Below are 22,735 nucleotides of genomic sequence, written 5' to 3'. Positions count from 1 at the left end.
GTGTCGTGGACTTTCTGTGTTTGTGCTTTTTTTAAATTCAATTTCAATTTTATTTTTAATATGTTTTATTATTTATTTATTATTTATTTATTTTTTAATGATTTTTTTTATGATACTGCCTGTAAGGGAAATTCATTTTGTTGTCTCAAATTGAGACAATGACAATAAATTTGAATACAATACAATACAATACAAGACCATATTTCAATCTCACTGTGAAACTATATCAGCAGAAACACATGCATCCTTGAAGAACACATTAAAAGTTATTTGTGTTTATCCATAAAAGGAGAAACTGTTCAAATCTGTTTATGGATGCTGTTATACCTTTAGTGAGACAGGAATGTGATTTTTTTTTTAAAAACTCAACCCTGGTCTTGTTTGCACTGTTTGCAATAGATCACAACCGAGTCCATGCCACTGACGTGCTTCATGCTGTTTGGTACTTAACAACAAGACCCATTCCTGGATTCCAGCAAATAAACAGTGATCATGTCACAGGAAGTGACACAGGTATGTATCTCACACAATTTTGTAGAATTAATATCATTATTGTCCGACCAACACTTTAGACTGAAGAATACTTGTTAAATATGATTAGGGATTTAATTGTTTTCTCACAAATTAGTTCATTTATATTCAAAAGGACACAAAGTGCTGGACTAATTCAGCGAGTCTGACAAGCATCTCTGGAGAACGTGGGTAGGTGACGTTTCGGTCTGTAGAAGGGTCCCGATCCGAAATATCACCTATCCATGTTCTCCAGAGATGCTGCCAAACCCACTGAGTTATTCCAGCACTGTCTTTCTTGTATACCAGCATTTGCAGTTCCTTGTTTCTTTTTTTATATTCATGGTACACCAGTCATTGAAAGTAGGCATGCAGGTGCAGCAGGCAGTGAAGAAAGCGAATGGTATGCTAGCTTTCATAGCAAAAGGATTTGAGTATAGGAGCAGGGAGGTTCTACTGCAGTTGTACAGGGCCTTGGTGAGACCACACCTGGAGTATTGCGTACAGTTTTGGTCTCCAAATCTGAGGAAGGACATTATTGCCATAGAGGGAGTGCAGAGAAGGTTCATCAGACTGATTCCTGGGACCAGGACTGTCTTATGAAGAAAGACCGGATAGACTTGGTTTATACTCTCTAGAATTTAGGAGATTGAGAGGGGATCTTATAGAAACTTACAAAATTCTTAAGGGGTTGGACAGGCTAGATGAAGGAAGATTGTTCCCAATGTTGGGGAAGTCCAGGACAAGCGGTCACAGCTTAAGGATAAGGGGGAAATCCTTTAAAACCGAGATGAGAAAAACTTTTTTCACACAGAAAGTGGTGAATCTCTGGAACTCTCTGCCACAGAGGGTAGTTGAGGCCAGTTCATTGGCTATATTTAAGAGGGAGTTAGATGTGGCCCTTGTGGCTAAAGGGATCAGAGGGTATGGAGAGAAGGCAGGTACGGGATACTGAGTTGGATGATCAGCCATGATCATATTGAATGGTGGTGCAGGCTCAAAGGGCCGAATGGCCTACTCCTGCACCTAATTTCTATGTTTCTATGTTTTTATGTAGTGTTAGTTGGTAGTTTCTATGGGTAGCCTGAGGGTTCCTTCATCGAAATACATTTTTGTTCAGTTTAAAATACGAGAAATTCATCTTGCATAATTGATAGCCATAACAGTTTAAATTATGTTGGCCTGGGATTTGAATTGTGCAGTTAAACAACAGGGCTTACATTTATCCTCAAGATCTCACAAAGAGTTGTTGATTGCTGTCCTGGGAACTTCCTGCTGCAAAACGTATTGCTCTCGGGCATATGGTCAACTGTTTCTTGGTGTCAACCAACTGTCTCATCGTCAAACTGATGAAGCAGCAATCTCTTGGTTTAGTTTAGAGATACAGTGCAGAAACAGGCCCTTTGGCCAAACATGTCCACGCCAACCAGCACTGCAGCAGTATCTTACACACACTAGGGACAATTTACACTTACACCAAGCCAAGTAATCTACAAACCTGTACGTCTTCGGAGTGTGGGAATGAAACCGAAGATCTCGGATAAAACGCACGCAGGTCACGGGAAGAACGTACAAAATCCCTATAGACAGCGCTGGCGCTGCAAGCACTGTAAGGCAGCAACTCTACCACTGCGCCACCTGCTTAAAATACATATCTTTAATCAGCAAAAAATCTAATGAATCTTTTCAACATTTCATTATTTGATCATCGTCAAACAATTAAGGTAAATGCTGAAATATCAATTTAAAGATTATTATTTTAAGAAATATCTGAAGAATTAAGAAAGGGACGTACCCAATTAGGTTTTTTTTGGTGGAGATTTGTCATACTGTAATTATGATTTTATATGCCACAGAATATCCACCCTTAACAGATGCAATACTCGTAGTTTTTTGGGGGGTATTTATACAAATAAGTGCCTGTTGATGCAATTTTCAACGGTTGCCCCTTGATTCAGTGATATATTGAGATCAATATTTTAAGCTATCAGTAATATCACGAAAAAGATCAATAGGCTGTTTAGACAGACATAAAAGTGACAAGGGCATTTGGTCTGGAGGAGAATGGAAATAAATTTGATAAAGACAAAAGGCAAGGGATATTCAAAGGTTTCAGTTTTTTATTGTCATGTGTACCAATTAAGGTACAGTGATATGCGAATTACCATACAGTCATTACTAAAAAAACAACAAGACACACAACTACATAAAAGTTAACTTAAACATCCACCACAGCGGATTCTCCACATTCTTCACTATGATGGAAGGCAATGAAGTCTAAACGTCTCCCCTGATTTTTCTCCCACGGTCGGGCAGTCGAACCATCCGTCAGGGCGATCGAAGCTCCCGCAGCCGGCGGTCATAGCTCCCTCGGCGGGGCAATCGAAGATCCCGCGTCGGGGCGGTCGAGGCACCTGCGGCTTGGAATTCTCAAAGTCGGTCTCTAACTAGAGACCACGAGCTCCGCAATGTTATAGTCCGCAGGCACCCATGGTAGAGCTCAGAGATCGATCCCTGGCAAAGGGATCGTGGGCTCTGCGATGTTAAAGTCCCGCAGCTCCCATGGTGGAGCTCTCCAGCAAAGGCCGCCAACTCCTTGATGTTAGGCCGCAGTGCGGACGGAGATACGAAACGGGAAAAAATCGCATCTCCGTTGAGGTAAGAGATTAGAAAAAGTTTCCCCCAACCCCCACATAAAACAAGCTAAAGAACATTAAAAACACACAGTACATTTAACACGTACTAAAAAAACACCAAAGAAGACAGGGACAGATAGACTGTTGGCGAGGCAGCCATTAAGCTAACTAGTGAGACACTGGGAAGGTGGAACAGATAATTAAGTACATTTTAATGATCTACATGACCTACCTTCAGAGATTGTGGATTAGAATATCAGAGAGTGCTGGAGCTGTGTGTATAATTCTCGTCATTACCCTGTAGGAATTAAATTATAGTATAAGAGAAGGTGCAAATGAATGTTATGTTTTTTTTTTTGCCAAGGCTGGAGAATATTTTATGACCTGCATCAACTGAGTTTTTCATTTGTTTTCAAACAAAGTAGATTAAGGAGGGTGAAAGGAAAGGACCTACTTTCCTTGACAGATTGATATTGGGAGGATATAGACATTTGTCGGTGGTAAGCATTGAGAATATTGTTTCACCCAGAGAGGATGGTGATTCTGGAATTCACCAAATAACACTTGCAAGACAATGGAGGGTAGCGATTGGAGACCACATGGGAGCAACCTGAACAGCACATCTTTTGCCAGCATCAAATGACTTCTTCCTCATTTCTATTATTTTATGAAAAATTGGCTGAAATTAGAGTATTAAAAAATGTACCCAATAGAGTTCATAGTCTCAAATATTGTGGTTGGGAACTACTTCTGTTTAACAATCCCCCATCCCCTGCCACTACCGTTTCTCCTCCAAGTCCTGTGAGTGTTGAGCAGCTTGAAGCCCTGGTGGATATCTCAAGCCTTCTGGCAGAGCTTGAACAGCACATTCCTTGTACTTTGATGGTGAATTCCACGTGGTTAGACCTGGCATAGGAACAAGAAGCTCATTCATTTGAAAATAATATGCTAGCTGTATGCGAGAGGGGCAAATATAAGATAATGCACAATTTCTGAACTAACTAGATTTGTTTTGAATTACATTATGGATATTTGTTAAGACTTAAATGTTTCTGACATTCAGTTGTGTTCAAAGCCTATTACAGCTCTCTGAGCCATAGACTAAGCCAACTGAAAAAGCTGTCAACATTTTTCAGCCTTTGGTTGGCACAGCTCACCAGCAGGACAGCATTACGTTATGCAAAGCCCTCCTGTGATGCAGGACTTCAGCAGCACAATGTTGACATTGGATCCAGAAAACACAAATGCATTATCCATGTTGAATGTGTGGTTGATTTCTGCCAGTAAGGTTTGGCTGATATCCTCTGTAATAGTTGCACCAGAAAACTGCTATTTTGTATCCAGAAATGCATTAAGTGCATTTTTAAAAAGTGTAAAAATGGCATTTGTAGTTACCACTTTCGTGCTTTGAGAGTCCAAACATTGCTAAATGATCAACAAAAGATTTAGCACCAACCAAAATCTAACTTTAGACTAAACTCAACGATGAAATATTTGCACTTTACGTACTCTTGGGTCTTTTTTATAGCTAGTCTGTGAGAAAAGGTTCATTTGCTTATTGTGATAATTTCACTTAGCGATGTGCACACACGCGCGCACACACACACACACGTGTGTGTGTGTGTGCGTGTGTGTGTATCGCTAAGTGAAATTATCACAATAAGCAAATGAACCTTTTTTCATGTGTGTGTGTAGGAAGGAACTGGAGATGCTGATTTAAACCAAAGATACACAAGTAATTGCGAGTTTATTGGAAATTGAATATTAAATTGAAGATAGAAACAAAAAGCTGGAGTAACTCAGCAGGTCAGGCAGCGCCTCTGGTGAAAAGGAATAGATGACGTTTCGGGTCAAAACGTCACCTATTCCTTTTTCTCCAGAGATACTGTGACCCGCTGAGTTACTCCAGCTTTTTGTGTCTATCATTGATTGTTGTATTGTATATATTAATGACTCGATTTTAACTTCATGAAAATGTGTGAAATTACCAGGGAAACATTGAAAAATAAGTTACTAAACCCATCTGACAAATACATTTAAAATCATTTCTAGATTCTGACAGTGGAATATCTCCAGGCCGGATTGCCTATATATTTTCCAGAAGTTGTACTCTTACTGACGACAGCTACAGTTGCCTTGCATCAAACATCCCAGCTCTGGAGTTGATGGCACTTTATGTTGCAGCTGCCATGCATGATTATGATCATCCTGGGCGTACCAATGCATTCTTAGTGGCAACAAATGCACCTCAAGTAAGTGCGTCTGACCAAACATAGATTTAATGTGAATTCATTAAGACATTTCTTAAACTATCAGGTGTGAGCCATTCTAAGTCAGAGCAGGTTCAGACTAAGTGTTCAACTTTCTCTGGATGTGAAATTAAATAAATTTATTAAAATGTAATGGGTAGTCCTGTTTTAACATTCCAACATTAGCTTAAGTTATTGGTCTGATCTTTAACTTACAAATTTTAAATAGTGCCCACTTTGGTTGAAAGAACAAAATGTTTTTCATCAAATACAATAGCAGCAAGACCCATTCTTAATAATTCTAATGTGGCTCAATCTATATTTAATTTTAAAGGAATCTTCTCGTAAAAATTATATTTAACATTTACTTGAAGGTAGTTACAGCTATGAGACAAGATATGAAAAATGAAAATTGTCAGTTTTGAACAGAAATATGTTTACACTCGGTGAACGTGTGTTTCAATGTATTCTCTCCGTTCTGCATATTATTGATCCGGTATTTGCATTATGTTATTTATTTCAAGTTAATTTACATTTGCTCTACAAATTTCCAATGCTAAATGCTAATTCAGAAGCAGAAGTAAACTGAATGTTGCATTGATAGCTTGTTCCTATTTACAGCTGTGAATCTTACTGGGAGCTTTTTTTTTTACTGTTCAATATAATGATGGATAACATTTTTTTTAAATTCTGAGAATATGTAGCTAATTCAGAATAAGTTTGAGAATTTGGGTTTTTAACTCTTCAAGCCAATAATTTAACTCATGAGAAAAGCTCTGTTATGTAACTATTTTAACAGAAGTTGAAATTTCAGTATGTTGGGAGTAATCCATCAGCTAATAATAGGTATGTTACAAAATTTTGAGATTTTAAAAATCAAGTCTGCAATTTATCCCATCAGATAAAGCATACAAAGAAGTTTAATTTGACACCTAATTCACTTTCGTATCTCAAGTATTTAAAGAGTTATGGCCATTTTCATACTCGGAAATTAGCATCTTGTTCCCTATTGATTTTCTATGGACATAACAAAAAAGCTGTGATCGTGGACAGTCAAAAGCACATAACTTTCTTAAAAATTAAGAGAACTGAATGAAATTTTCAGTTATCATAGATTGAAGCATTCTGAAACAAATATAAAATAAACTTACTTGGATGACCTGAAATTAAAGCATATAATTAGTTAGTTACCCAATTGTAGCTAATTTCAAACTTCAATTACTAGATCTAAACGTCTATCCATTTCTTAATAAATGATTAACATTTTTAAATAGCCTAAGTGTCCAAATAATATTCACAAATAATTCACAATAAAATATGATTTTTAAATCTCATTTACATTAATTTATACGCCAAATGGAAGGAATTTAGTGTTCAATTGCTGTAAATTAAAGTCCATTTAAATTAGCTTTCTAGTGGGATCCTGCGAACGCGCTGGTTTAGAATGTTCACATTGCGGTAGATTTGTGCCCTCAAATGCCCAGAAAAATACTGCGGAATATAATGGGCCCCAAATTAGCTACTCGCAACATTAAACTTGGTATAAAGGGATCTTAAGAAGCCCTTTTTAACGTACAAATAAACAGCCTACCTTCTGTCTTCCTCTGTATGAGATCTGGCCCGCTGTCGGCGGTCGCGGGTTTAGAGGTTAATTTTTAACCTACTATAATAAGTAAAGAAAGCCCTTAAAACTAAAAAATAGCTCCAGCTACGGAATCTTCCAGCGATTTTTCGTTAATAATTAACTAGGCTGAAAAACCTCGATTTGAACAGCCTAGGGAAAATCGCGTTTTAAACCCGCCCCCCTCTAAACGACGCCAAAATCGCGCACACGGGCTGGGACAGATTTTCAGCGATCTTCAGGAAGGCTTTGCAACATACCTACTAATAATATGGTTGTGTTTGAGATCTTCTTCTGTTAGATTTAATTGGCTTTAGTACATTCCAATGCAGAGGCAAAGAGATCTAACTAAAGCTATATGGGGAAAGAAGAAAGTAAATGGTTGAACTGGGTGAAGTGAGACTGAAAAATAGTGAGGATAGGAATATGTACAATTCAATATCTATATATTACTAAAACTCTCGTCTTGTTTCTATGTTTGTGTTTGTTATCCCATGTGATTCTGGAACTACGCCAAAACGGTAAACGGGAGCGCTAAAATTTTTGCACCACCTTTTTGTCCCGTGGCCGTTCCTGTCAACTTTCCTTCACATTTGATGTTATATTTCAAAAGTTATTGATATTCACGTTTCAAAAAGCCCAGTTTGAGAAGAATAACTGACTGCTGTGAGTTTTCTGGCAGCTCCCAGTGATGATGTCACAATGGCATCTCTCAGTCCACCAATCACAATGGGATCTCATTTACATACGCTGCCGTGAACATTCCACATGCTGGCAGTTGAAGCTATGACGTCACAATGGGATCTCAGTCCTCCACCTGACTTGAATTTTCCTTGTGGGGGGTGATGGTGGTGATTGGCTCCAGGGGGGCTCCTGTATTATTGACTGTTTTAACAAAAAAAAGAGATAGAGAGATTTTTGCTTTCACGTGGCAAGGATTGATTGGCATTTTACAAAAAAAAAATGTCAGTGCTTTCCTCCCCCGACGCCACCCTCCCCCCACGTGGGGACGATGGATTGCCTCTGTAAATCGTAATGGGACCTCAGCCACACGCTGCCATGAACATTCCGACAACCGAAAATGACATCACAATGTGATCTCTGCTTCCAATACACAAGCCACGAGAGTTGACAGTGGGGGATGGGAGGAGAGGAAATGTTATTTAAAAATTGTCTTTAGTGGGGGAGTGCGAAAGGGGTAAGGTGAGGGAGGGAGTGGCTGAGGGTAGGTGAAAAGGAGAGGGAGGAAGAGGTGACTGCAAGACCAGCTTCAAGGGGAGTAATCCTTCCCACGTGGGAAGGATTGATTGGCTCAAGGGAGCGCTGACGCCGACCCAAAAGTCGAGTCCATTCGTTGGCTCCGGGAAGGGCGACTGCCCACCCCATGCGGGAAGGATTGATTGCGTTGGGGGAACGGGTTGCGTTGTGAGTGGTGGAATATTGTGTTGAATGGTGGAATATTGCGTTGGGGAAATGGGGCCCAGCGGGTCATGGGGGTAGGGAGGGGAGAGGGGTTATGGAGGGTTGGAGGGAGTGACTGATGGTAAGGAGTGACTAAGCGTAGGGGAGTGGTGGAGGGAGTGGTGAAGGAAGGAGGGGATGAAGTGAGGAGAGAGAAGAGGAAGGGTGAAGAGGAGGGAAGGGAGTGTTGGGGGACGAGGGGAAATAAGCCGCACCTGCGCAGTTGGGGGCTTTGGGTGAGTGGTGGAATATTGCATTGGATGAACGGGTTACTTTGGGGGAATGGTTGGAGGGGCTGATTGACTCCGGGGGGTGCCTGTCTCCGGGGTGAACGCTGACGCCGCGTTCGGGGAACAGACCTCCCGTGTGACATCGCGCCGCCCCCCGCATTGGGGGACAGGGCCCGACGGGTCCCACTTGGTCTACTATCTCTATACATATAAAACTTTTGTGTGGGTGTGTGTTAGTTAGTTACTGCTGGGAAAAATGACACCCTGACGGTAACATTTTCGCATATTCCTGTAGAGATTTATCTGGTGAAGTCAAAAAACTGCTTACCTGAAAATTTCGGCCTTTATTTCTCAAGTTTTTAATCAAAATGTTCAAACATTTCAAATGACTTACAAAATGAAACTGCTTTGCCTGATGACGTCACAATGGCCGCAAGTTGTGTTCACACGATGCGAGTCATGTCGCCCGGCTGCGCCGCTCGCAAGACCTTTGAAAAAACCCAAGCTGTCTCCTTGCTCGTCACCCCCAGACCACCCATTCTCGGGTCCTGACTGCAGCCTGAAGCCAGGAGCGAGGATCGGGAACCAACCCCCCAACCCTTCAAATTCTACACCCCTCCCTCTCTGCCACCCCGCTCCCTCTCTGCCTCCTCACGCTCCCCCTCGCCCCGCTCTCTCTCCACCCCTCCCTCCCATTTCTGTGCCTCTATTTCACTCTCTGTGTCCCCCTCTGTGTCCCCCTCTGTGTCCCCCTCTGTGTCCCCCTCTGTGACCCTCCTGTGCCTCTGTGTCCCTCTATCCCCCTCCCTCTCTAGCCGTGCCTGCGGGTTGGGGACTATGCGTGAGTGGATAGGGCAGGGGATTGGTAAAAGGAGTGATTGAATAATATTAATATAATATTAGTGGGGGTGATTAGTCTGTGTGTGTGTGTGTGGGTGGGGGGGTTAGTGTGTGTGTGTGAGGGGTTGGTTAGTGTGTGTGTGACAACCGCGCGTTGAGGGGACAGGACCCAACGGGTCCCACTTGGTCTAGTATATTACTAAAAGTCTCGTCTTGTTTGCGTGTGTGGCTGTGATCGAGTGAGTTCAAGGAACCATGCCAAAACGGTACACAATAGCGTGAAAATCTTTGCACCACCTTACTCACCATTGACCTGTGCTGTACTTCTAGTTGTCGGTTGATTCAGTGGATAAATGGCTAATTCTTTAAAGATAAGATTCATTTCATTTATAGTTGCATTTAAAAAACAGACTTCGCGATTTTTATATTTTTGATTGTATTCGAAACCTTCCGTTTTCATTAACGACTAACAGTGTAATTAGGTAATTTTAAGGTTTGATTTGGCTATGTATTTAGTGTGGGAGTGCGAAAGGGGAGAGGTGAGGGAGGGAGGGAGGGAGGGGGGAGGAGGAGGGAGGAGGGTGAAGACGAGGGAGCGGGAACGTATGAGCTGCGCCTGCGCAGTTTGGGGCTATGGGTGATTATTGCGTTGGGGAACTGGTTGCATTGGGGGAATGGGTACATCACAATGGAGTCTCATTTAGCCGATGCCCCCCCCCCCCCCCCCCACCATGGGGACGATTAATTGCCTCTGTAAATTCCTGAATTTTCCTTTTGGGGGGGGGGGGATGATGAGGGTGACGGGTGACTGGCTCCGGGGGAGGGGGGGGGGGGGGGGGGGTGACGGGGGGGGCTCCGAGTGGAGGGAGGAGGCGCCTGTCTCTGGGGTGAACGCCGAACTCTTGCCACACACACACCCCCCCCCCCCCCCCCCCTCCTCCCCACACACATATCGGTACGATTGATTGACCCCGCAAATTCCAGAATTTTCCTTGTGGTAGGTGTAGGTGATTGGCTCGGGGGGAGCGCCTGTCTCCGGGGTGGACGCCCCCCCCCCGTGCGTTGGGTGACGGGCCCAACTGGTCCCACTTGGTCTAGTTTTTTATTAAATCCAATAGAAACTGAAGATTTTATAAGATTAATTAAGTGTTGATATCCATACTGTATTGTAATAATGTAGCATTTTCATGCTATTATGATATTTGAAGCTCAATGAATGCAGTTATTTGTGATGTGTGCCTTTTACTAATTATTAAAACTAATTGTTGCAATAATTTCCAGGCTGTCCTGTACAATGACAGATCTGTCTTGGAGAATCATCATTCTGCTGCCGCATGGAACCTATTTATGTCTCGTTCGGAGTTCAACTTCTTGGCAAATCTAGATCATGTTGAATTCAAACGGTTTCGTTTCTTGGTGATTGAAGCAATTTTGGCAACTGATCTGAAAAAACATTTTGACTTCCTTGCCGAGTTTAACTCCAAGGTTTGTATCGTTGGCAAACTATCTGCAAGAAAAAATTGCTCGGGTGTAAGTGAGCTCTGCGAGAAACAAATTATTTCAGTTTATTAACGCCATACATTTTCTATATTTTCAAATCTAATCGCAGACAGGGATCATGTTAATTAAAGTGCATGATACATGCCATAGAGCCCAAAGTTGTGGCAATTTCTCAAATAAAGAAATCAAGGAAATCTGCTATGATAGGCAAATGGTCCAACCATCACCCTATCAAAAAAAAACCCTCATGTATTCACCAAGGTTACCAGACTTTGTCCCATCTCTCCTCTTTTCCAGCTTTATTCCCTTCCCACAACAACCAGTCTGAAGAAGTGTCCTGACTTGAACATTACATTGTTTTCCAGAGATGATGCCTGACAAGCTGAGTTACCCCAGTACTTTGTCTTTTTCCAAACTAGCATCTGCAGTTCCTTACTTTTGCAGTCAATTTGACCTGTTGAAGGTGGCAGTCTTAAGGGCCTGTCCCACTTTCACGACCTAATTCACGATCTTTTTTACTCGTGAACATTTTTCATCAGGCTAGAAAAACGCCCCTACTTGCTTGATGCCACGAGTACCTACGACTAGCATCACGACCTGCCTACGATCTCCTACGACCTCGTGACGACCATGCTGCGAGTATGAGTCAAGGGCAAAATCGGTAGAGGTTGTGAAAGTGGGACAGGCCCTTTAGTTCACTGACTCTAAACTGGGAAATGATATTGGATTGACTAAATTGGGATTGGAGTAGGAATGGTTGACATGAGGTTAACTATAACACAACATGAGCAAGGCTTGAACAGGGTATTATTATTCTTCATGCTTTAGTACTCAACTGGAGTTGGGTATGCTTTCTGCAACGTTGGAAAGTGCACAGTGAGATATTTTACTGTGACAGCTGCCATTAAGACCAACAATTAAACACCAGATTTAACTTCTCCAACAGTATTTTTTTGTTTTCTTCTTGTGACCATAACAATGTTTGAAAGCTTTATAGTGGAAGATTTGGTATTAAATTGTTATTGAATTAGGTTAAATGGGTATTATTGGCTGTTCTGACACAGATAAATGAAGTTAACAATCCAGGAATCGATTGGACCAATGAGAATGATCGTTTATTAGTGTGCCAGGTGTGCATTAAGCTGGCTGATATCAACGGTCCCGCCAAGAGAAGGGAACTGCATCTACAATGGACAGAAGGCATTGTCAACGAATTCTATGAACAGGTAAATGTCAGCTACTTTCCTCTTTTCCAAGACACATAGGCTTATCTTCAATACTACTGATGCAGTGTTTAGTTTAGAGATAAAGCACGGAAACATGCCCTTTGGCCAACCGAGTCTGCAACAACCAGAGTTCCCCGCACACAGGCAGTGTACTACACACACTAGGGACAATTTACAACTTAGTCATCCTGCAAACCTGGACGTCTTTGGAGTGTGGGAGGAAGCTGGAGAAAATCCATGCAGGCCACAGGGAGAACATACAAACTGCGCACAGACAAGCACCCGTAGTCAAGATCGAACCTGGGTCTGTGGCACTGTAAGGCAGCAACTTTATGCCACACTGCCATCCAATGAATTATGTACTGTTAAATTGCACTAATCTATAGCATAGTTTAGTTATATCTACATGTGTGTCTGCAAATATAATAGTAATTACAATCTATCCAGTGCAAATCGGTATGATACTTGTCTCGTGAAATTTGTTTCATCTTCTGACCCAAAATCTCCCCATTTAATACCAGAGGATTTCTCACATTATTTTTAATGCTATACAGGGTGATGAAGAGGCAAGCCTTGGGTTACCGATTAGCCCTTTTATGGACCGCTCTTCACCGCAGCTGGCAAGGCTGCAGGAATCTTTTATAACACATATTGTAGGGCCTCTGTGTAACTCCTATGAGGCCGCAGGATTACTGCCAGGTCAGTGGGTGGATGAAGAGGATATTGATCCGGAATGCGGCGAGGATGATGATGATGATGAGGATATGGAAGATTTCGAATCTGAAGATGAAATTGATGATGACGATCTTGATCTCCAAAGAAGTAAATATTTTTTTACTTAAAGTAAAATTCAAAGTAATAGTGAATACAACATTAACCTGCTCCTTCAAATATGTGGTGTAGCTTATATACTAAGATGGAAAAAGAAAGCACATTTTTACATGATTCTTTTGCTGTTATAGAAATGTTAAATCAGTTTGTTTGTAACAGTACTAAATAAAACCTAATTGAGTCTATTTTGAAAATAAATCTAGAGTAATAATTTGGTAGACTCTCTAAAAGATGTATTTTCAATTGGTTTATGAGTGATTGAAAAAATAAATAAACTGTTTCTAATTCAATGTATTAATAGGACATAGGAGGAAGAGGAAACGGAGACAGAGAGTTTTTTGCCAGATTATGCACCACCTAACTGAGAATCATAAACTGTGGAAGAAAGTAATAGAAGATGAGGAGCATGAACAGCAACGCAAGTCAGAGCTAAATCTGCAACAGACAGATAGTTCATCCTTACCTCAAACTTCGGATGACATCCAGGTAATTGAAGAAGCGGATGAGGAGGAAGAGAAGCAACAAGCGGAGGAGCAGTAGTGCTGAGAAGATGCAATGCTAATTAAATAACATAGTGCTGACATTAGAAACTGTTGTACTATGTTAAAAGGCCTTATTACTGTGAGAGGGTTCTGGCACTCACCAGGATCCCAGTCCTATGCACTTTTGCCCATGGAAAGGTTTGAGTTTGTATACCATGAATCAAAGCCCATTGTGCCATTTGGTGTCGAGATGTTTTCGTTCTGATGCTGCCTTGCAGAATAAAGAGGTGCTCAGTTTCCATGCGGTACTGGAGGATGTTGCAAAAACTTCAGCTTAGCAACTGCTGTTACCAAAGTGAACTGAAAGTTTACCATTTTCCGTTATTAAGGAGGAAGGTGGATTTTAAGCATGTATCACATGTCGGGTGGACTTGAAATCTGCAGGTTGTACCTGTCGGAGGTCAGAATGGAGTACTGCGGTAAAGAGCCTGTTATAAGGACCCTTGTTTTTGTTTCTCTCTAAAATAATCTGATTTAATGCAGGTAACAGATATCAAATCCTTGTCTCATTATATGACTGAAAGAAATGTTAGAGTGACTGAAAAATCAAGCTGCATCATTTTTCTGATGTCTTTTAATGTTGTGTACAAATTGTCTTGTTTGGTTTTTGTGCTGGAAGTACTCAGAAATGTGCAGTGGCCAAGCGTTTCAGTTTGCTCAAACTTCACCGTATCATTGTTCTGTGATAGAACACAGGGGTGATATTAATGATGAAGGGATTCCCTTTAATGGTATATTGTTTTTTTTTCACTGCAACTCAGGATCCATGCAAAGCTACGAGAAGCAATGCCATTGGGGGGGACGGTGGGGAAGTCAATTGACAAGTAAATACCTTAATCCATTTTTAGTTGGAAAGTTAAATTGATCTTTCAAGTCATGTATCATAAACAAGCTTCCTCACTTATGTATCTGCATTGCTAGTAATACAAGTTGGTTATTGCACATCATCATGCTGAAAGGCTGCTGTGTATTGCAGTCAGTATACTATGGAAATAGTATAATTGCCATATGGTTTCAGTATGATGGAATATGGCATATTGTATAATATGTGGTTCCACTATTATTTTCCACAATATAAATTCTAGACATTCCACAAGGGCATCGTACTGCTCCGATGTATTTATCTGCAAACTCATCCAGTGTAAAGGTGGTTGCAAAAAAATGCATGTACAGCTCTTACACAATATTTGTAAATTAGTTTAGGCTGCGGGTATGTAACTTTCTTATGCAGACTGTACAAAATAGTTACCAACAGTTGTGCACCTTTTTTTCATACCAAACAGATGTTTTCAATTATGCACAGATAACTACATTATAAAAAAAAATCATCTGAAATCTTTGTATTAATGGATTGTATCAGAATGCATTTGTACATATTGAGCAGTTGATACAATTATAGAGACAGTAATTTCCTTAAGATGGCTGGAAACTTTACCCATCACCATTAGCAAGCAGATGACCTGTAACACTGACAAAAAATTGCATTGTTTCTTAATTTCTGCAACAATAGTTTGTGTGCCTTTTTACAGCCACCTACAATATTAATACACTCTACTTCAAATTTGCTACAAGGTCATGCTGAACTGTGTCCTCTTAAATCAGAATTCTTAAATTTGTACACCGCTAATAAGCATATGATGTATCAGGCTAACTTCTCAGCGACTGATGCAGGCAAAGGCGAAGGGACTATATGGTAGTTGACTGACAAAATAAGAAAATAGTGAATCAGAATGGATGCTCCAACCAAATCTTGTGTTAGCTATGCACTAAATGCTAAAAGTTGAACACCTCATCACAGCACATTCTGTATGTAATTTATTCCATTAAAAAACTCATGATTTTTATGTCTGTATGTATGTGTATATTTTGATATATGCATATATATACAGTTTGTCCATTTTGTCTTAATTGTATTTAAATACTTTTAAAAATGTGACTAGTTACCCACATTTGCAGAAAATATTTCAGTGCAGGAAACTCCTACACCTTTTCTGGTAATATTTATGATTACTTAGAGCAAGCTATTTGCTCTATAAATTAGTATGTAATTTTTATATTGTTTTGAGTTTTTTTTTTAAAACACTGCCTACATTTTACGATGTTAGAGCCTTTCAAACAATAGTAATATGTTACATCATTTTCTTGAATTTCCTGAAATTCTTCTTGTAATCTCTTGGAAAGGATTTTATGTACTGGGTTCTCTTATGGAAAATATAATTTCTCCATGATTTTTAAAAGTAGTTCTGTTGCGGGAATGTATTGGTTGTGTCTTTCCACATTCATCATAAGAAGTTCAGTTGGTGCCATGTTATTGACATTCAGTTCATTTCAGCAAGGTGTCGAGCGACACTTTTTTCTGTTGTTTTTATTTTGTACATTTAACTTATCCAAACCTGCCACTGAATGACATACCTTGAATTCCAATTATTTTCTTCAAATTATAGAGTTATATAATTTACTGATTTAATTTCATCTTTACTTTTCATGTAATCAAATTCGTCCTAATTCCATGAAGGAAATCAAATCCACACAATATACTGTTAATCGCCCAAGGACTCAAAAGTGCCACAGTAAAGGCCCTGCCCCACTTTCCCGAGTTACTCACAAATTCTCCTGAGTTTTCCGCTTGATTCAAACTCGGAGAATGTCTGTAGAAGTCCATAGATATTTCGTAGTGGCTTGTAATGACAGCCGTAGGTACTCAGGGCATCAGGTAAGTTAAGTTGGGACGTTTTTTCAGCATGTTGAAAAATGTCCATGAGTTAAAAAAAGTAGCCCCGAGTATGTACGGCTGGCATCTCCGAGTTTGAATCGAGGGAAAATCTCGGGAGAATTTGTGAGTAACTCGGGAAGTGGGACAGGGACTTAACTCAGCAGGTCAGGCAGCATATCTGGAGAACATAGATATGTGCTGTTTCGGGTCAAGACCCTCCAGGCAGAAGTATTCCCAGATCCGCATTCTACAACACGCACCAGGTCCATACCATTTACTGTGCAAGTCTTGCTTTGGTTTGTCTTTCCAAGATGGAACACCCTACATTTATCAGAACTAAGCTCCATCTGGCATTCCTCGTCTGTTAGCCCAGTTGATCAAGATAGCATTGCAATCTTAGATAATCTTCTTTACTTTTCACCATAACAATAATTTAAGTATCATTCTCAAACTTGCCAACCATGCAACCTGCAATTATATCCAAATCGTTAATATAAATAAGGAATGGCCCAGACACACGACATGTTTACAGTCTCCCCTCTGAAAAACAACCTACCACCACGCTCTGTCTCCTTTTGCTAGCCAATTTTGCACCCAATTGGCAAGCCCACTCTGGATCTCATGCGATCCATTCTTCCAGATTAGCCTGACATATGGTACCTTGTCAAAGGCCTTGCTGCAGTCAATGTGGCCAACACTTACCACACTGGCCCCATCGGTCGTCTTGGTCACCTGATCAAAACAATCAATCAGATTGGTGAGAGACAATTTCCCGCACACAAAGCCATGCTGACCATCTCCAATTAGTCCTTGGCTTTCTAAATGCATTAGATCCTGTCTTTCAGAATGTTGGAAGATAGGCACAAAATGCTGGAGTAACAGGCAGCATCTCTGGAGAGAATGAATAGGTGACGTTTCGGGTTAAGACTTCTTCAGAATGTTAGAATGCATTGAACATTGTTCTTTAGAGTTTAGGCTTTCAATATTCAAAGTAGTTAATTTACTATGACACCTCTTGACATGGGAGGCCCAGATGTTATTTAAGCAGCAACTAAAGTCTGCTGGATCATCTCGATGCTTCTGCACTGCAATACCATTCTAACCCAAGGACGCAAGTAAACGTAGAGTGTGATAGACGCTTTAGTGTTATCTTGATGGATTGATGCTGTGTAAAAATCAAATCCCTGCCATCATAAGTATGAAAGTCTTTGCTTTGTCACAAAATAAATTAAGTGTGCTGAAGAGAAAGTTATTTCAAGATCCAAGGATATACCCTGACTTGGAGAAACGACACCTCATTCATTTGCAGTGCCTGAGCATTACAGATATTGAGAGGAAGATGTCGGTGATTGTAAAATATAACTAGCAATGAACATCAAAGCAATCACTTGCCAAAAATGTAAACTTCACAAGTAAGAATCAGACCATTACAGGATATATGCAAATAAGGCAGGTAACTGTCCCTGATTAAAGTGTCTATATTGTTAGTATATTTAGATTGTTTTTGGATATATTATTAGCAGCACAAACAGTTCCTATGTCTGAAAGGTAGCTTGGCCTTTTTTTCCCATCAAGTGGAATCTGAAGATATAACCTGGATTTTTCCAAGGCCTTATCCCTTATGCATTTATGTTGCGAGGAAAGAAGCTGTGTTTAATATTGACTATATCCTTTTTTTGTAATTTGCTGTCACATTGTAAACTATGGATTGCCTGAATTAAGACACTGCTGTATGTTTTGGAGAGAACGGAAGATTGCATTGCAAGAGCTATCTACCGCAAGAACTTAAAAAAAAAAAAAATTCATGCATCATTTCATATAATTGTTTGAAAAGTAAATTGATAATTATGTTTCTATCCTAAGATGCATATTAGTATCCAGGCAGAATTGTCTTTCCAGGTCTTTCCAGGTTTGCTTGGATGATGCCTGTGTACAGTTCCAAAATAAAATAATTATATAGTTAGAACTTCAAGAGCAATGACAGAATTGAAGGATTCAGCATATAAGCTGAGCTTGAGTCATGTAAAAGATGTTAAAAGACCTTTGGAAAAAATGTAATTTGTTAACAATGTTTATAATGTTTATATTTATCTAAATACGATAAACAGGTCTGCAGGTATCTTCATATTATCATTACCAAGGAGTTTATTTTAAAGAGAAAATCTGGAAAATATATCTGTACACTCTCAAAAATTAGATTTTTTTCTGACCCATGGCAAAAACTGGTAAGGCCACATAATTGTTAAATGTATTTGAAAGAATGAAGTGCTATGGAAAGTCATGAGGAAAATATTGCATAATGCTAATTTAAATATTTTTCTCACTTGTAGCCTCAAAATAACCGAGCGGAGACCTATACTCCATCTAGATTTGGAAATAAATGGCTGCTTCAACAGTATCACTTGGCCAGAATCCAGAAACTCCCTCTTTAAAGGCTTTCTGGAAGTACCGTCATTGTATCAGCTCCACTGCTGTAAGAAGTTGGCTTGCCTTTACCTTTTATGCAGTTACAGGGTTGGATAGTAAATGCCGCCCTCACCTCTAACACAAGTTCAAAGATGAACAAAACATTAAGATAACTTATGCAATTGATCTATCATTTGGAAAGTTTCCATCATTAATACTATGCCCACTTTGATGGTTTGAAAACCAATATTTTTAAAGCCAAAGTGATACAGATGTTTTTCCTACCTTTTTGAATCATTGAGATTGAAGCATGAAATGGATATATGGCATTTCTTATCACCAGGAGCTGACCCCAATAATATTTGAAGCCTGACGAACAAATGTCTAGCCTGTTATTTCCGAGTCAGGTGCAAACTTAAAGCTGTATAATCAAATCAGTTAACTTTTAGTTTGCTAACTACTGAACTGCAAGCAAAAATGGAGTAAATCAGCAAGTGGATTAGATCCACTTTGAGCTTTGCTCCATTTTGTTTTGTAAATATTTTCATAATATTATCTGAAGTTTTGTTTGAAAAGCAGGGAAATGCAGATCCTGAAAATCTGAAAAAACTATATTGTAAGTACTTTTAGCAAGTAAAGCACCACCTGTGAAGAATGAAACAAACTTAACATTTCAGACATAACCTTTCATTTGTTCAGTTCTCATGTGAGGTCATTTGATCACTCCACATAGACTAATTCCTTCATCCCTGGAATGAGTGATAGTGCAGTTCCTCTGGCAAATCTTTCATCAAGTCAAGTCGTTACTTTTATTTCTATAGCACATTTAAAAAACAACTCTCGTTGGCCAAAGTGCTTTACATTGGTGGAGGTACTAACGTTATACAACATTGGTTCCTAGATTAAGTACATACATAAATACAGACATATAACCCTCCCTCAGAGGACGTCAAGAAAGGCTTGAGAGTAAAGATGAGTTTTAAGTCTCGACTTAAAGGAGTCGATGGAGGGGGCAGTTCTGATGGGAAGAGGGATGCTGTTCCACAGTCTAGGAGCTGCAACCGCAAAGGCGCGGTCGCCCCTGAGCTTATGCCTAGACCGCAGGATGTTCAGTAACCCCAAGTCGGCCGATCTGAGGGACCTGGAGGCGGTGGTGGGGTAAGCAGACTTTTGTTGTAGGTGGAGACAAGCCCGTTAAGGGCTTTGTAGACATAAAGAAGGATCTTGAAATTTATTCAGAACCGCACAGGGAGCCAGTGGAGAGAGGCCAGAATCGGGATGATGCGGTCCCTTTTTCGGGTGCCCGTCAGGAGTCTCACTGCGGCGTTTTGGACCAGTTGCAGGCGGAACTGGGAAGATTGGCTGATGCCAGTGTAAAGGGAGTTGCAGTAATCAAGGCGGGAGGAGATAAATGTGTGGATGATCTTTTGAAGGTCGTCAAACTGGAGGAATTGTTTTATTTTAGCTATCGTCCGAAGCTGGAAGAAGCTAGCTTTTACCACGGCATTGACTTGTTTGTCAAATTTCAATGCTGAGTCAAATATCACGCCAAGGTTTTTGACGTAAGGTTTGAGTAATGGGGTAAGGCTTCCAAGGCTGCCTGCCATCATTTTGATTGAGTCCGAGGGGCCGAGAAAGCTGACCTCAGACTTACTCTCGTTTAGTTGGAGGAAGTTCTGGGCCATCCAACACTTTATATCCTCGAGGCAGTGGATACGGTTAAGTAGATTTGATCAGTTTTTGGGCTTCAGGGGGAGATAGAGTTGTGTATCGTCTGCATTGCAATGGAAGGTAATGCCGTGCCTTTGAATGACTTGGCCTAAGGGGAGCATATATATGGAGAAGAGAATGGGGCCAAGGATGGGACCTTGTGGAACCCCGCAGCACAGGCTTACCAAAACTACTCACTGCTCCAGGCCCAGTCTCATCAAAATCTTCTATAATTGCGGAGTGAAATCTATAGTCCGAGTGGATTTGATTATATAAAAAAAGGCCAATATATGTTTTTTCTTTCTCCACCATCACAACCCCACCTTGTTTCTGCATCAACAGCCACCTGGAAATGTGACATTGGTCTCCAGTCAACTCCACTTTACAAATAGCTGGAGCTCAAATGCACTTTTCCACAGTACTCTGCTGACTATAGTTTGCCAACCTGAGAAAGATCATTTTATTCCCACTTTGCTTTTGGTCAGAGAACCAGTTCTCAAGTTGCATCTGTACATTATCCCTTGATCCATTTGTTCTAATTTATTGTCCACTGTGTGGACATTTATCCAAAACCTTCTGAAAATCTCATTAATTTGTTGCTTGTATATTCTGCTAGATCTTTAATATACTGGAGCTCCAGTAAATCAGTAAAACTATTTTACTTGCCCAATTTTGTGCAGACTGCTCTCAATCTTAGATTTTTAACTGTTCAGAAATTGTGACTCCAGCCACTCCCTCATCACTAATACACAAGGTTAACAGGTTTGTAGTTGCTTGTTTTTCTTTATCGCCCTCTCGATTACTAGATCACATTTGCTCTCCTTAGGAGGAAAACAAAACCAATTCTAACCTTGGTTGCTGTTGTGCGGAGTTTGCATGTTCTCCCTGAGACCGTGTGGGTTGTCTACGGGTGCTCCATTTCCTCCCACAGCTCAAAGATGTGCAGGTTTGTAGGTTAATTGGCTTTTGTAAATTGCTCCTAGAGTGTAGGATGCGAAAGTGGGATAACAGAACTAGTGTGTTCAGGTGACTGATGGTCATCGTAGATTTGATGGGCCCGTTTCTACGCTGTATCTCTAAACTAAAACTCAATTTTTTAAAGTAGAAAACCAGGCGTTTACAATTTATATAACCGCTTTCAAAACTATGAGATAAAAACCATCGGGTCTTTTAAATCTCACCAGTTTTATGAGTGCTATTCTATTACTTCATTGCTTTTATCTTTAACCTCTTGGCTCTTTGTCCATGGGTGAACAACAAAGAGGAAGAAAGATGACTGAACTTTGTTGCCTCCCCTCACAGTGGGCAACGTTGATTCCGCTGTTTGCGGATGTTTATGTTAAATTCTATCGTGTTGTGTTCCCTTTTATTCGTATGGCTGTATGGTAATCCAAATTTCACTGCACCAATTGGTGCATGTGACAATAAATGTCAACTTGGACGTGTATATTTAGTTTAGAAATACAGCATGGAAACAAGCCCTTAGGCCCACCAACCAGCAATCCCTGCACATTAACACTATCCTACACTAGAGACATTTTTTACATTTATACCAAGCCAATTAACTACAAACCTGTACGTCTTTGAAATGTGGATGGAAACCTGAGATCCAGGAGAAAAACCAGGCAGGTCACAGGGAGAACGTACAAACTCCGTACAGACAGCACCCGTAACCAGGATCGAACCTTGGTCTCTAGTGCTGTAAGGCAGCAACTCTACCGCCGTGCTGCCCACTATATCTGGCAGACTTTTCTGAAGAAATGCACACAGTAGCCTGCCATTTTCTTCACAATTATAAACTGTATTTACCAGGGAATGACATTTGGCCTGCTACTCTTTTACTTTTCATATTTGTAGAAGCTCTTGCTGGAAACTGGGTGGAGGTGTAATCGTTGGTACCTTGCAAGATCTTGAGCTTGTTATGAATTTTCATAGCTTACCAATAACCTGAAAACTGGTTGCCAAAAATTGGGATTGGACCAAATAAAAAGAATAGGATAAAGAACTGCAGAAAGATGATGAAACGTGAAGTGCATCATGAGACCAGGAAGTAGCACAAATGCAGGCATTAGTACATTTCTAATTGGAGGGTTTCAGCTGCAAGAAGAGGTTGGGGAGACTTGGATGGCACTCACTGGAATGTCGGTTTGAGGGGAGATTTGATGGAAATATATAAAATTATGAGATCGATTGGGTTGACAGTCACCTTTTTCCAAGGTTGGAAATGTCCAATACTAGAGGGTGTAGCTTTAAGGTGAGA

General features: G+C 40.4%; 1 protein-coding gene across 2 annotated transcripts in view; it reads left to right on the top strand.

Annotated features, from left to right (window-relative positions):
* The window catches only part of pde3b (phosphodiesterase 3B), a 149,165-nt gene extending 127,926 nt beyond the window's left edge, over positions 1-21,239 (top strand). For both annotated transcript variants that reach the window (XM_055649887.1, XM_055649886.1), the window contains exons 11-16: positions 400-513; positions 5,199-5,398; positions 10,829-11,032; positions 12,112-12,273; positions 12,828-13,095; positions 13,406-21,239. In XM_055649887.1, the coding sequence (XP_055505862.1) occupies positions 400-513; positions 5,199-5,398; positions 10,829-11,032; positions 12,112-12,273; positions 12,828-13,095; positions 13,406-13,644 (1,187 nt within the window). In that variant the 3' untranslated portion in view covers positions 13,645-21,239. The remainder of the gene's footprint in view (positions 1-399; positions 514-5,198; positions 5,399-10,828; positions 11,033-12,111; positions 12,274-12,827; positions 13,096-13,405) is intronic.
* The last annotated feature ends 1,496 nt before the right edge of the window (positions 21,240-22,735 follow it).

The sequence above is a fragment of the Leucoraja erinacea genome, chromosome 18 (assembly GCF_028641065.1).
Source record: "Leucoraja erinacea ecotype New England chromosome 18, Leri_hhj_1, whole genome shotgun sequence".
NCBI classification, from domain to species: Eukaryota; Metazoa; Chordata; class Chondrichthyes; order Rajiformes; family Rajidae; genus Leucoraja; species Leucoraja erinaceus.
Note: the sequence above shows the minus strand (reverse complement) of the source record. Positions and strands in the feature narration are given on the sequence as shown.